The sequence below is a fragment of the Cygnus atratus genome, chromosome 3 (assembly GCF_013377495.2).
Source record: "Cygnus atratus isolate AKBS03 ecotype Queensland, Australia chromosome 3, CAtr_DNAZoo_HiC_assembly, whole genome shotgun sequence".
NCBI lineage: Eukaryota > Metazoa > Chordata > Aves > Anseriformes > Anatidae > Cygnus > Cygnus atratus.
Window position 1 is genome coordinate 79,712,687 of NC_066364.1, and position 16,593 is coordinate 79,729,279.

Below are 16,593 nucleotides of genomic sequence, written 5' to 3' on the forward strand. Positions count from 1 at the left end.
GATAAAATTGACTTAAGAGAATCCAGAGGAGGAATTTATGAAAGAGTGGGCTGTCACTTGTTGTATGGGGAGGTTTAAAAATAAGACAGAGTGAAGGAAGCCTTCCCTGAACAAGTCATTTTAAGATGATTTTCTAAATAACTGAAGTACTGCATTTATACAATGCTAAAAATTTAATAGTTTCATACAGTATAATGCCCTTCACAGAACACCAATACTGAATGGTTAGGACTCTAGATCTCTGTATTGATTTGGTTTTTAAAATACAGAGGAGTATTTTAGAAGTAATTCAAGAAGTAATCACTAACTAAAACTCAAGTTACCTCACGTTCCATCCACAGTAGTGCACCAAGTAAAGGACTTCTCCACCTTCGATGTCAGAATCTTTAATACTAGCTTCATACATTTTTTGATTTTTCCCTCTTCCATACCGCACTTGGACTTTCATGCCTGGTGGATAGCATTCAAACTCTTCTTCGTCATTGTTATTGTTGTCTTCTTCCTCCTCCTCCTCCTCTTCCTCCTCCTCTGCTTCTTCTTCATCTTCATCTTCTTCCTTATTCGTGTCATCTCTTGAAAGGTTTAAAAAATTGTAGAGTTAATATGAGATACTTCATAAGCTTTTCAGTTCCAAACCACATATATTGATAAATATTGTGGATGCATTAGAGACTGGGAAACAGCAGGCTCCAAATATGTGAAACTGCACTACTTGAGAGTAATATCAGCAAAATAAGATACAGTAATACACACAAAATCCAGTGATTGTAAGGTGCAAAAATGACTTTGAAGTTTTCTAAGTTTCTCTCACTACAAAAAGAAAAAAAGTAATCCATCAGAATCTGTATGAGAAGTTGTTCAAACTCATCTTTATATGATCCTTCATGCAGTCCCTTTCAGTATCATTTTTTCCTGTTCAAACTCATCCTTCTCAATATAGAGAAAACTTCCTGAATTCTATTTTTCAACCTAAATGTTTTTACAAGCATTTCTTGAAACTTGCTTCCCCAAAAAAATCCTTGCTCTTTTATAATCAATTCTATCTCAACACTTTGAGGTGAAAGCAACCAAAACCAGGTTTTAGGCAAAAAATAAAATTGAGTAATAATAAAAAAACTACATGAGATTATTTAGCAAATCAAGAAACCTGCACTGATTTATGACCTTGCCAATTATGCCAAAAGTCTGCCAAATGTAAATCCAACTTGCATTTAATTTTCATATACATACACAAGCAGGTATTTCACTATTATAAAGTCACTATTTTCAAAACTAAACTAGTTTTAAATACATGTTTGGAAATTTAGACCAATTTTCAGAAGCACTAAGAACCCACAAATCTTGCTGGCCCCCCGTCAGCTATGGGCTGCTCAGTAGTTCTGAAAATTATCTCCAGCTGGCTTAGAGAGGCAGACAAAATCACAGAAGTTAACGTGGAAAGCATCTTTTAATCTTAAATAGTCTTACAAAACATTATTGGCCATCACACAGCTCTAATCCCACTCTGTGCAACACAAAACAGATCAGGGCTGCTTACTAAATTCACAATAACCACCAACCACTAATAATTGAAAACCTGGGACATGGAACAGGACTTTTGGATGTATTACAAACTGGGTAAGAAGAGATAAGTGCTGCTCCATGTCCGATTCACATCCTAATTTAAGTTAACCTCACAAATACAACAGTGTTTTTAATAATCCAAATTTCTCCATGAAATTTTTAGTAGAAAATACTCAAGAAAAAAACAAGCTTTATCTCTGTGAAAGGATGAAATAGCATTTTAATTATTCAAACGCTTCTTATTAGAAGTAAAATTGCATTGTTATCTGATTAGCTGTCAAAAGAGAATTCAAGACAATAAGCTAAATTCAGCTCTGGTATAACCACAATGATTTAATGAAATTACTTCAAAACTGAATGTTATTATGTATACATATGCATACACCATGAGACAGATGCTGAAACTCCTGCTCTTGGTGCATTAACTACATCAAATAGTAGAAAATACATATGTTAAGTTTTATGTTACATGGACCAAACAGTATGGTTCTGTAAGGTCAAAGTCTGTTATATACTTTCAAGGGGTACTCTGCTACTGAAGCTAAAACCACCAGAGTTAAAATCTGCAACATAAACGGATGAGCTTTGAAAGCTCACTTCACTCACTTCATCTCCACTGCACGCCATGTGGCAAAATCCACTTCCCAAGAAATCACTGAGAAAACTCCCCAAAGGCTATAATGAAAAAGTTCTGAACACAATTCCACAACAGAAAGCATCACTCAGAAATTTAAATGCTCTTAAATTATACTCTCTGCTGCAATAAACCAAAGTTCCTAGCTAATTTCAGCTTAACAGTTATTGTCATTCAAAAGCTAAGAGCCATCGCTGCTCTGAGGACAAGATAAGCTCGTGATTTCCCATTACTGAAAAGACTTTTCAGAAGTACAACAAAAATTTTGCCATATATATTTATATTTTTTTCCCCCAAGGGCCAGTGGTACAATCCTTGAACGATGTTTGTGAAGAAAGGCATGCCTATGAGGGAGATTCAGGACTTCCCAGAGACTGGCAATTATGGTGCCAAGGGCTCTTTTGGAAGCTGAACAAGTCTGGAGTCTCTCTCACCATAAACACCTCACGACTTCCTCGGTGTCTCAACAGATTATTTTATTTTACTTTTGTACAGACTCATGACAGTACCAGGACTTCTCTGGAAGAAGTGCGAAACTCTTATTGTGAACTTGTGTAACTTGGATGAGCTAGCAGATGTGGAGAGCAGGCTGTACACAGGTGGAGGGAAATGTCAGGAAAAGAAATAGAAGCAGAGATGGTTGCGATTTTTTTTTTTTTTAAAGCCCATTTTAAGGAGTCATTTGGTTAGCAATCATACACTGGAGATTCTAGGAAACCAAACAAAAGCAAAGAACATTCATCTTTTGGAGCAGAAAAACCTGTGTACTCACATAGCTCCTGGAACAAAAAAAGCACATTCCAATGGTTGCAAGGAAGAAAAGATATCTTGTTTTACAAGGCCATAAAAAGCTCAAACCTGGCAGCGCAGATGAAGGAGAAGTCACGACTGCCATGAAACGGAGGTTTGTAAGAGAAAATTGTGATTGTAGCCATCCAGCATGCACAGCAGTAACCTCATTTGTCCATTTATATATACACATGAGAACATCACATTTCTTTTAACGCTGTTTAGTCAAAATTAAAAAAGCAAAAGAAAGAAACAAGCCTCTTGGCAGCACACAGTAATTGTCAACTTAAAATATTTAAGTAACAAAAGATACCAAGCAGTATTTGCCACAAAGCTGCAACAATTTGAACGGCCCAAGCAGCAGCTGATGGAACAAGACAGCAGCAGATGTGCATGCATACTGTACAAGAGACACAGGAATACAAGTGTAACTGGGTTCCAGAAATCAAAAGGGTACCGAAAAGCTTATCAGGAGGACAAAGAAGCATTTGCAATTCCAACTGTGGACCAAAGCATACCCTCACCCCATCTCCCACCGAAGAGGAGCACAAACCTTCGAGAAGCAGGCAATACGGATTAGAACGCACCACTAACGAATAACAAAGTAAAACCATTAAAGCGTTCAGATCATACAAATACTGCGTATCGTTAGATCCAAAGGACATTCTGAAATGGTTAAAGGGCTGAAAATAGTTCAAGCATTCAAAAATCCACATACAGCAGGTACTTCTTGCTCAGGGGAAAGATTTATCACCAACAAGCCCATAAAACAAGGAAGTACAGCAACACACACACACGTTACTAGCTGCAACAGTTTGTGCGCTGTCACACGACAAAAGGAGCCGCCGTGCCAGGCAAACGTGTTCCACCCCGTGGTCACCCACACACACACACAAAGCCCTGAGGCAGGGTGCACCTGCCCTGGGACCCCAGACCTGTCAGCACCCCCTTTTTACTGGGAACCTGGCCCTACCCGCACGCGTCTCCCCTGCCACACCACTGCTCCCACAGCAGGTGAGACAGCAAAAGCAGCATTTTTTCAGGGGTTATGATAAAACTTGAGGAAGCAACATTATTTCAATTATTGGTTCAATTAAGTCATTACAGTTAATTGAACCACTAGCAGAAATAAACTCCAGTGTAATTGACGCTTCAGTTCAGCAATTAGCTTCTATTTTTGTTTTCTCCCTCCCCGCCTTTCTCTCATCCTAGAGGATTATTTAACCTCTACCTCACAAAACACGGAGCTGGAAATGTCAGGTCTTAATCCTCTGACTTTCTTAATCACAGCTGGATTAGGATGCCCTGAAGTTTTAAGGCAGAGAAGCCATTAGGGCCTGTACTTTTGTCATGACACTAGAACCTCCTATTTAACTCACAAAATTAACAAAACCAAAAAAAAGACCACCAATAATTTTCTTCCCTGTGAAGTTGCAAAGAAAAACCTAAAAATACAGGCTCCAAGGTCCAAGGGCTTCTGTCTACATCCACTGAAAATGCAAACAAACGTGTGGCTGTGGCCCATCACTGAGGGAAGGCAAAAGGCACTGACTTGGTCTGAGTCACATGGCAGAAGAGTTCGGTGTGCTGCAGCCATGCACTGTGAAAAATGTTTTCCTCTACTGCTATGGAGAGGACGAATGAAAGAACCTCATGTTACTGCTCCTAATCATTTAACCAAGTTTCTAAGGAACTCGGAATCGTTTATTGAAAGGGTAATGGATGGTTCGACGTCTGGCTGAGGAACGCAGCACTTTCCATTTTTATAGCTCTGGTTCACACACAGCTTGAGCAGCGACAATTTGATGAACAGTTAAAGGCTCACCCACACACATTTGTCTCAGTGACAGCTACCGTGGCTAATAACCTCCGCAGTGACCAGCAGCTGTGTAAGACGGGATGACAGAACCGCTTTTTCCACATCCAAGAAGCCTCCCTCCCATCCGGGGCGAGGCACGCATAGGACTGGGACATTTACACTGCCCCTGCCCGCACTGTTACTGTGCCACTAGCAGTTTGTTGCACTATGAAAAGCAGGCAACACACAGATGGATGCATCAGTGCATATTCTATAGTCAGGAAGAAAAATTAGTTTCTCAAAACATGACTACACAAAAACTTCTTTCTCAATATAGTTGGCAGCCAGAACACACAAATATAACACGCATTGTAAGAAGAGCACAGAAATATGTTCCTATAAATGAAGCTACGCAAGTACACTTCTTATAAATGCATCTCTGCACACACACCAACAGTCTGAGATTCAGAACAGATGTTCACACCAACTGTGCGAGGAACAAGATGCATTTTGCTCCCTTCTGCCAAGCTAAATAAATAATCAACTCCATACAACCCCAAAGCTATCGCAATATCTACTCCTCAGCACTAATCCAGAAGCCAGAAGAGATGCCTTGTGTAGCAAATCTCCTCTCCAAACCACTTGAACCTTCCCGCTGACATTCCAGGTTCCCCACCACACAGCTCTGATGCGCCATTTTAACAGATAAGGACTTGAAGACGCTGCCTCTACCAACCTGCTGTACGTTAAATGGAGCTGCTGGCTATTACGTAACCTTGTTGTAAATCACATTCAGAAAATCCTCATCAAGTGTTTCCAGAAAATTTCCCCCCCAAAACGCACAAATAAAAGCCCTCCCCAGCACAGGCATAGCAGGTACTCACCCTAACCTGCTAAGGTGGTAAACCCTACAAAAAACCCTTCATGTGAACCAATGCCCGTCCTAACACAGCTCTCAGCTCCTGCTTTTATTATTCCCAGCTCCTCGCCAGTGCTTACAGGGGGAAAATGCCACTACTGCTACTATGTAATGCATAAGAGATCAAAGATCATGCCTTCTTCCTTGCATTTGCATGAACGGTTTAACCCCGTTCAAGATTATTAGCCAAAGAGGCTTAGTTCTTAGCATTTTCTCCTTTTGATACCGTCACAACAGGATGGTTCAGATTCCCAGGAAACCAAATAGACAATACCCAAACACGGCAATATGAGGCAACCAAAAGCATTTAGGTTTCTAGATCATATTTTGGAGCACATGCTCATGCATTCCTTGAACGAATTCAAAAAGCAGGTGATTTAAGGACCAAGAGAAAGAAAACACCAGAACAGCCTTCTTGCAGCCTTTCCATTCTTTTCCATCACTTCAAAAATCTTGCCTGGTCACCTCAAAAATCAAAGTATTACCAACACACAAGTCTGATGTGACTTTTTTAAAAAAAAAAAAAAATCAGTCTTCCAGATTCTGAGCACTTAACCTTTCCCTTCACTATAACATTCCTGAGAGTGGCCCATCTGTCCCAGATGCTTAAACCACTCACGAAAAAACAACACACATACACAACACTCAGCATTAATCACCTGGGAAAAAAGTTTCTTGCTAATAGTTGTTAATTAGCAATTAACCTGCCCTTCAGTTCACACTGCATCCACTGTGAAGTTTTCAAAGACTCTCTTAATTTTATTAGCAAAAAAAAAAATGTGATTTTTTTGTTGTTTTTTAAACTCCACCAGACTCCCAGCCTCAGTCTCTTGGGAACATGTTCAACTGCCTACAAAGCTCACGGTGTGGAAAAGCACCTCTCCGTTTTGCATTTGTTGGCTTTGGCTCAAGTCTTAGATTAGTTACAGTAGTTAATGTTAGATGCTACAAAGAAATCGGCACCAAAGATGGAAGGTTGCATCGGAAGACCAGTACTTCCGACACAAGTTTACAAGGAGCTTCAGAAGAAGGAGGATCTAAATTTTTCTTATTTGTTGGCTAAAAAAGAATGTGTATCAGGAAAAGATGTGCTTACAAAGCCATTTTTGTAAACATCTCTCTCGGACAGACCCACAAGAAATAACACATTGCAAAAAGAAATCACATCTCCTAAAGCCATCCAACAGCATCTGAGCACTAAGCTGGCCTTTTTGCACTGATTTATGATTAAGTCTCACAAAACACTACAGAGCCCGTGCAATTCCACTGGCCACACAAGAACAGGAAAAGCATATACAAAAATACACAGAATGAGGGGTAAGCTGCCTCTGACACTGTTCACTGTTCTCCGCGTTCACAGATCTGCAAGTAGGTGAGACATGCACTCCGTGGAAGAGAGAAAGAGAAGCACACTCGGTCCTTTCTTTCTCTTCATCGTACTGCTAAACACTGTGCAGCAGGGACTGCAGAATTAGTGTGGTAGCAACGTGTTATCTGAAGGGGTTCAGACACGTAGCACTGCAAAGAGACAGAGCCTCTTGGGGAAAACAACCAAAAACTACTGCAACTCCAGCTTCCAGGGGTAATTCCTAAGATCTCAAAGCTGGGAATTGGATCCAGTCCATCCGGCAAAAATTCTGCACGTAACCCAGAAGCTTTCCCAACCTCCTACATCTGTATGAGAAGAAGCTACGTGAAGATCTATTTATAGGATATCTATCCTAGAGATACAAATTCAGTAACTCCACGAGTTTGCCTTACCAAATATTAGATTGCATGTCTCTGGCTATTTGGTTAGCCCTATGAAAGACAGATAGTCCATATTTTAAAAATCAATTTCAGAAATACACTGAGGAAAGAGAGTCAGTCCACGGAGATTTTTTTTTTGTGTATGCAGCTTTCCATCTGCAAAACAAATTGTATTTTAGTTCACCAAAGAACCACAGCACTTTTCCCCCTTTATAGCTTTTACCATTTCCATACTATAAAACGGGGGGGGGGGGGTGGAATATCTGTCTAGTGCAACGTCCCCAACAGCACACCAGGTTCACAAAAACCCTTTCGTGCTTATACCATAAAGGCATTTTATTTTTATTTTAAGTATTTAAGATGTCAGCATCATTTCTTAAAACCATTTAAAGCTTATAGGATGTACAAAATCCTATCAGCCTCTAGGAAAAACAACAAAAGAAATCAAGTTTACGGCACTACTACAGTCTCAGCATTTGTAAGTTGTAGTACTGACTGCTACGAGTCTTTCATGTTAGTATATTTAAATTACTCCATGAAAACATATCCTCAACAATGACCGTATCATCATCTACATCTATTTTTAGAGCTGTTTTCTACTCTATTTTAAGCAGCTCATTACAATCTTTCATGAATCACAATAGCAAAATACTAGTTCAACGAGTTTGTACTGAATGAGTACAGGAGAAGCAGAGAGAAAAGAACTAACTGAATTACCATCAGATGAATTGAGGAAAATTAAGAGGAAATGCCTTTTTATAAAGGAAAAACTAAGAAAAGCCACAACATTTTTATTGTCATAAATAATCCAAATGGACATGAGTCAGAATAACAATAAAAAACACTATAAATGGTTATGAAAAGCAAATGCAGATTATAATCGTACTTACTTTTCTATAGCAGTGTGGTATGTTTTAAGCCACTCTACTTTCCAAATACATCAACACTGAATAACACCACAGATGTGTGTACACACACAACTTAGAAATCTTTAAAAACTGTTTTCTATTCTACGCTATTCTCTCAGCAGCGCAAAGATTTCTATTTATTTTGAAAGTAACATGGTAAATTAGACTAAGAATTTTGAAAATTCAGCAAACCTGCTACAGTATCACTTCTCTAGTTCATCTTAAAAATGACATGTAAAATTCCAACAACCAGTCTTTTGGAAAAAAGACATTCACCTAGGATACAAATAAAATCACACACGGAAAAGGCTCTTCTACTGAGTTAGGCAAGCCTGATTCTTTTTTGTTCTGCATTTGAGTCATACAATTTTCCAGTGAAATTTCACTGAAAATAGGTAAGACGACAAACATTTTACTGAAGGATTCTTTCAGAATCTGTTATGTGGAAACCAAAACCCTCAGTAAAATTAAAAAAAACACTATTACAAATGAACTTGGAAATCAACACAGTGAACTACATCAGTTCTGTTAAAACTTAATGGGACAGAACAAGCAATAAGAGTTACAGTATCAGAATATCAGTCCAAGTATCAGTAACTGATACTCAGAAGACAGTTGATCTACTAAATCCAGCAGAGATCAGAGGAATGAACAAGAGAATTAGCAGTCAGATAACAGCTAGTATTAAGTTAAAAAAAACATCCCAAGACAGACTGCTGCAAAAAGATAAAAAGGTGTCATTATCTGCTTTCCCTCTTACAATAGCTTCTCCTTTAAGGATCTGCTATTGTTTTCAGTTGCAGATCAGATACTCAATTTAGAAAGACCTTTCATGTGATCCGTAACAGCCATCTTTGTGTTCTTACTCACTTGAAATCATATTGTACACGGGTCCTAATTGTAAGAATATAAACTTAAGACACTGGGGATTAGTGAGAACTATATTCTGTTTTAAACTTTTTTTTTTTTTAAACACAGCTATCAAAAGACACTTATTTTTATTTTTCTGCACTGAAAAATGCAAGTCTGAAGATTCCATAACAGAAGTCACCTGCACACATTTCATCCACTGAAGTAACAGGGACAGTAAGGATCACGTAATCAATCTCCTACTTCCAAAACTTAATGTCTAAATACTGCACAAGTGTCTCTTGCCAGTAGCATCCCCTCTCAAAGACAAAGCTATCACTAAATGATGTAAGGTACTTCTCTCTTTTTCCCACATTACCAGAACACATCACTGTCCAAGAGCAAAAACTGGTACTGAAGTTAAATAGAAAAATACTACTCATAATGAATGCAGTATTTTTGTCCTAAGTGAGGTTGATACATCCTCTTGCTTGTCCAGCTTTTAAGTATTTATGCCTGGACATTGTAAAAGCTTTTACATAAAGCTTTTTTTTTTTTTATATACATTTCTATTTTTTATTTCTAATTGGACTCACCAACTTCAACAACGCTAACCGTAAGAAAGTTAGGAACACAAGGGTCTTTAGAAGATGAGGCTAATTCACAAGAGGGATGTCTGATTCAAAGTTCAAGCTACAAGAGAGTAAAACATAACGAGTACACATCAGATGTCTCATCTGATTATAAACAGAGCAACTTACCCTGATTTTTCTTTTTCTTCAGCCTCCGTATTTGCAGCAGGATTTTCCATTTCTTTGATCTTTTCTTCTTCTTTATCTTCTGCTTTGGTTTCATCTTCAGTTTTGATTACGTTTAAGTCCTTTTCTTGATCAGGCTGAATATGCGCAGAATCTGGCAAATTTTTTCTGTTTCCCTAGGATAGTAAGACCTTCAGTTAATTCACAAGGCCAAATAAAAATATAAAGTATTTTAAAAAAGGCAGACAAAACACACTGAAGTTATTACGAGGAGGGAAAAAAAACAACTAGAGTCTAGGACTCTTTCTAAAATTACAGAATTTCCACCGGTTTTATTTCTGAAATTCTCAACCTAAGTATAACAGACTTCAGAGCTGCAGCCAGTCTCCTAGGTAGCTTTGCAATAGTGATAAAAGCATGCAACTCTTAGACCTGAAACTGCAGAGAAATCTCTTACATCAACACTTCACAAGGTATGTCTGCACTGAGGATGCAGAAATATCGACACTGGTGTTCACTCCCGAGTAACAGCAGATAGACCAGGACTGGCTGCCACTTGCACACAGAAGCATTACAGCTGCATCACACACTGACTTGAAGGGCTATGCTGTTTCCAGAGCAAACTGCTAAGCCTGCACTGTACAGCATTTGAGCTTACCACCTTGTGTTTCCTTCACTAAAAATCACTGAGTCAACACTGGATTTTGAAAAGGTAAAAAAAAAAACATTTGCGTCCTTGGACCGCTGAACTACATGAGATCACTGTGTACATCGTGTGGCCCAGATCTTTGTAGAACTCCACTAGTTTCATTGGATTGGTGAAGTAAATGCAAGATGTAAGAGGGCTTAAAAGCCTGGCCCAACACAAAATGAAATCAGCACTGAAGGTAACCGTGAGCGTGTATTACCCAGATCAGGATAAAGCTGCATGCTAACTCATCTCCATTTGACCTGAGAGGGACACAAACAGGTGGAACGCTGCAGCTGCTTCCTAACAAGTCAAACATTTTGAGATCACGAACCTCTAAAAACAGGCACTTATGGATAAATATAGCCCTAACCTGTTGTCTTAAATTTATTTTACAGCACGTTTTTCTCTTGTTTTAAATCCATTACAGAGATTTCAATCTTAACACAGATTATTACCAACACACTACCTGACTTTATCAACCGGATATAATATGAACATAAGAGTATTTTACCGTAACAGTGGGCTTATCATTTTCTTTACTTTCATTATCATTCTCAGCTAGCTTTTTTTCTTCTTGTTGTACTGCTGCTACTTCCTCTTGCTTGCGCTCCTCCTTATCCGCTTTTATTTCTTTTACATCCTGCTCTGGATCTTCACGCATCTTCAATTCTTTTTCTTTTTCACAGTCTTTACAAGGCTTGCTTGTCACTTTCTCTGGTAATGCCATTTGAAATTCAATATTTGCTGAGGTACAATACTCTTCAAAGCCGTAGAGATATCTTAAAAAAAAAAAAAGCTTCTGATAAGCAAGTTTCTTTCAAGAAAGACCAAGCTACCTAGCAGAAGCTTAAAAGGAACAATATGTTTTGTAGCTTACAAAGACTGCATTTATAACCAAAAGTACAGAATTTATGTATATTGCCACCACCATGAGATCACTATTTCTTTCTAGAGCTTTTTCAGCACACACTTCAAAACTTTCCTACTTACTTTTTGTATGCACATTTAACATTATATCCTGCAGCTGAATTCAACACAGGAATTCCAAGATCTTGATAAACTTGCTTCCACACTGCTCCACTTTCAATCTATTAGAGAAAATAAAATAATGGTTGCTCAATTAACTCACTGACACACAAAAGACTAAGCTGACAACATCTACAATTTTGTATAATAATTATATTTAATTTCCTGTGATCACATACTATTTCACTGTAACACAAACCGTAGGCTACTGTAACTACTTTAAGCAAGCTAGCATTTCTGCATTTCAGTAAGCCATAGCTGGCCTTTCTCTCCAGGTGGTAATAAAACAAAGGAAAAAATACAAAGATCAATATGTCATTCTTATTTTAAGGGAATTCTTAACTATGACAGCTAGAATTTTAATTAAATTGGAAATAAAAAGTCTCATTTAAAGCATTAGCAATACTCAGTCCTGGCAGTACTGCAGCAGACACGCTAGCTATTAGTCTTACATTATGCCTCTAATATGCTCTTTGGTGTCAGAGCTTGGTGACAATATGACATGCTAATTTCTCACCATCTGTGAAGGTAAAGCAGGTATACTGCTATAACCAAGTACAATATCCTCTGCTATCATTGGTAAGGTGGCACTGCACAGACATATCTCCTTAACCAACAGGCTAGATTTAAGGGAAGTAGCCCAAAGCAGTTAGAGAATCTGCTTGGCCAAGAATTCCACATGCTTCAGTTACTGCTCCAAGACCAACTCTACCAAACTCAGTCAGCATTTTCCTCTATATATTGCCCCAAATTGACAGGAGTTAAGGGTCTCATATCTAACCTTAACTTAAATTACTTGCCTTTGAGATTTTATTGAGCAGAAACTCTTTCACCTTCTGAGGTAACAGCTTTATCGGACAGGAAATTATTGAAATCTCACAGAAACACACAAGCTGGCTGATTTTATGCAGCAGTAATTAAATATATTGAGTAGACAATTTATTTAGAATATAACTAGTTTGTTTCCTGTTAAAACGTGCTTTTCAGAGCTACGGTGTATCCTAGACAGCTGTAGGATTCCATTTTAATATGTCTGAAGTTCCTGTATCAGATTCTTCTTTATTACCACTTAAACAAAAATAACACCCCCAGATTTTATAGATCTGGGATACTCATCATACTAACACTCACATTATCAAATCCTCCAAGCTTATGCACAAGTCTGAACAATTTGAAGAGATTCAAATTTCTATATCCTAGTACAGGTCGTTTGTTAATAGGAGTCCCTGTAAAGAAAGACAGTTATTAACATGTTTTGCAATATCTTTTTCGTAACATGAAATCCATACCATATACACTACTATGCTATTAAATACCGTAAACTTTCTGACCACCTTATGCATCTGGTTTTTTCTTTGTGAAACTAGAAAAAACTCAAGAGCTTTAATAACCCATTTTCTCATACTTCAGTAATATAAAAAATTCATACATATGCATTCCTCCATATATTACTGAGTATGCACAAATGATGTAACTTTTCTTTGTACTTGTATTATACATACTTTTGTTTCACTCATTGAAACCATTACAGCTACACGTACAAGTATTGTCCTGGGAAGGGACAGAGTCAAGGGACAGACTGTTACCTTCTAAATAGAGGGGAAGCCAGGAGCAAGGAATGCAATCTGTTTCCAAAAATGAACCGCAACGTAACTAGCTTACAGACTCAAGTCTAAGTACTGCTAATCAATCCCTCTGTCTTCAACTGCTACAAGTCAAACACAGAATTGCCTACCCCTGTCTTCCATAAACTTGTATAATTGCTGCAGAAAGTTCTCTCTTTCTTCTGGAAAAGGCTCTATTTCCTCCTGTTCAGGAAAAAAAAAAGAACAAACATATCACCATTTTGAGTCCTCATTAAAAAACCACTGCAGTGATTAGTTTAGGTTCAAATATTCAAGTTTGTTTTACTGTATTCAGCAACACAATACTGTAAAGAGTAACATGGCCTCAGTGCTATGCTACATGGAAGTAATTTTTACATACCACAAACAGCTTTACAAAATATGTAAGACAGTAACTGTAAAGATCCATCTGAAATTTGATTTTTGATGGATCAGTGCCATAAATATCACAAATACCATAAATCAAGATGTATTCTCAATGTTGTTCCTTTATGCAGGAAGTCTGGAAGATATCAGTATTAATGATCAAGAGATTTTATCAGATCTCTCTATTTCTTCTGCAAGTTAAGCAATTTCTCAATGCTTAGATGCACTAGGTGACTTTCAAGGATGAAATGAAAGATTAAAATTGTGCTTGCACTTTCTTGGGAGTTCTAATCCACAGCACTGACAAACCGCAGCCAATGACAGTGCATGCATGCTGCCATGAGGTACCAGCTGAACGCGTGGTGAGCAGGATCAATCCCAGAACTGAAATAACAATGGATATTTTGGATGTTCAGTTTGTCAAGCTAACAAATCTCTGTGTTAGGTTTACTTAAATTAGTTAACAGTGGGGTTTTGTAACAAAGCACTAGGGTTTAATTTCCTTAGGAAATACCATTTGCCACAACCAGCTGCAACAAAACATTAATACCATAATCAGAATTCTTAGAAATTGATGACTAAGCTGCTTCAAAAATAATACACTGTATACAAGTTGGTTAATTTTTTGCATTTTTTTTTCAATACTATCTGTAAGCTTCCAAAAATAACTAATAAAACCTAAAATAGTTTACACTCACGTTTCACAAGCAAAGGTGAAGGAAACACTGCTAGCAAGCAAAGGATTCAAGTTGTTATCATAAAAAGTTGAAAGTGACCACAGAGAACAAATGACTTGAATTTACATTTTAAGGTGGCAGGCAGGCATGTGGGACAGATGCAGGGAAGTGTTGTGGGTGTTATGTTTGTTTTTAAATCTCAAATGACACGTATTTGGAAAGGACTTGTACCAGCATACTCTGGACCATGGTGAAGAGATCAAGAGGACCTACATGGGATTTTCAGATTCCTCAACAAGTGACCACTTGCCATAAAAAAAGCAGTCCCACAACACATTTAGGGGATGGAAGATGGGGAGAGGGGAAAGCACTGAACTTAGGAAATCCAAAGCTTTTAAGAAGCAAATGTATAATTTTCAAATACTAGGGGAGCTAAAATACAGGTGATGAAAAGGCTGCTCTTTCCTCACTATAAGACACAATGCCTGAAGAATACTCTTCTATCTCAGATGTGCTAACTCACAAGGTGCCAGAATGCCAACTAGCTACTCATTATTAATTTTCCCAACACAGAACACATCAGCTTTCTAAGAAAGTGTGCTAAGGGGTAAGCTTAAGACCCTGTGTACCTTTGAAAAGAATTTTCACTTTCTCAGAATCTTTACAGAAATTGATACATGCTACATACCATGAAAATAAACTGTTAGTAATCTTTTACGAACGAAAACATTTACGAATCTCTTAAATAATCAGAGTACATGACAAGGCTTCCTAGACAATGGTTTGAGGCAGGTATGTCATACTCTTGCCATCTTTATTTCCAAGTTAGACAACAGCACTACCAGGTTACCCTGTATCCCCTGATGTATCCATCTCACAAAGGACAAAAAAATGGCTTATATGCCCAATAATGAAATCCATAATAAAAAGCAACGTGCTTTAAGCAGCACACAAAATTCACACGGTATTGTAACGCAGTACTAGGGAAGAGAAGGTCCTTCTCAATCCTTCTGGCTACCATCATATTCAGTAAAGGAAAGGGAAACAGCTTGCCATTCTGTTCCGTTCGGAAAAAATATAGAAAAGAAGGCAACTCATCTTCTCTTTTGTAGAGAGGATTTGCGTGTCTTCTCCTATGACAGCATCTATATGTGAAGCCTGGGGCAATGTAAGTAAGAGCTTGGGGGTGCAGGGGGACGAGTTTTCATGTCCTGGAAAGCACTAGGGCAATCTGCAGGTGGATTTAAAAAAATGCTCCGTAAAGAAGCAGCCCACAAGTACTGTTTAAGAAGAGATGTTGCTTGATAGCCAGGAGGTTAGAGAGACAACCTACTAAAATCAGAGAGAAGGCTGTTTCTGCAGAAACACAAAAGACTGTTTTAAAAACCTCCTACTTCAGCAGATGATTGAAACAATAGATACCAGAGAAGAAATTATTACAAGAGCTGTCATAGTTAGGTCCCAAAATATTTAGCTGAGATCTTCATGTCTAGCACATGGAAAGACTAGCTCATACAACATTGCAGACAACTAAGAGGAGCTACAGAGAAAGCTCTGAAACTGCCTCTCCAAAGAGAAAGGGTACAAGGTCATATACTTTCAAACCACATAGCTAAAAAGACCATTTTTTTTTTCCACCTAAAATAAGTAGAGATGGAATGATTGCTATATGACGACTGTATGTCAACCTGCACATGTAAAAATCTACTTACATTCATCATGCCCATGGCTGGACATAAACCTGCTCTGGAAGTTTAAGAATTGCACTGGCCTGACAGAAGCAACCCCCCTTGCTTCTCAAAATATCAGAGCATAGACTCCAGCAAACTGGACTATACAACTTTTGATCAGAGCTGGCTGATCTCCTGTAAGCTTAGAGAACAGGCAGAATGAACTCATGAGCATGGAAAGGTGGCAAAGTTTTTACCTCACACTTCGCAGCCTCCCTAAAATAAAGAAGTGAATGAAAGCTGGAGCATCAGTATGCCAGAGCCACAATTTCCAGGGATGATGTGGTCAGAGAAAGACTATGACAAGCATTGATCAACCATCTCCTTGAACATTCCACTACAGTTGGAATTTCAGTTTACTGCTTCAGTTGTCAGTTGCATAACAGATTAGAGGAAGAGCTCTTGAACCTTAGTGAGAGAAAAAACAGTGATCATAGAGGGAGACAGACTGAGTACCCTCACAAAATATACACGACGTAAAAGACTCAAGTCCCTCTTCCAGCTTCACTGC

At 38.2% G+C, this 16,593-nt stretch overlaps 1 protein-coding gene across 1 annotated transcript in view; it reads right to left on the reverse strand.

Moving 5' to 3' along the window:
- Positions 1-16,593, reverse strand: part of ARID4B (AT-rich interaction domain 4B) — an 89,831-nt gene that overhangs the window by 21,735 nt on the left and 51,503 nt on the right. The window contains 6 exon segments of the mRNA XM_035559696.2: positions 324-572; positions 9,971-10,143; positions 11,170-11,437; positions 11,649-11,746; positions 12,816-12,910; positions 13,420-13,492. Coding sequence (XP_035415589.1) covers positions 324-572; positions 9,971-10,143; positions 11,170-11,437; positions 11,649-11,746; positions 12,816-12,910; positions 13,420-13,492 — 956 coding nt within the window.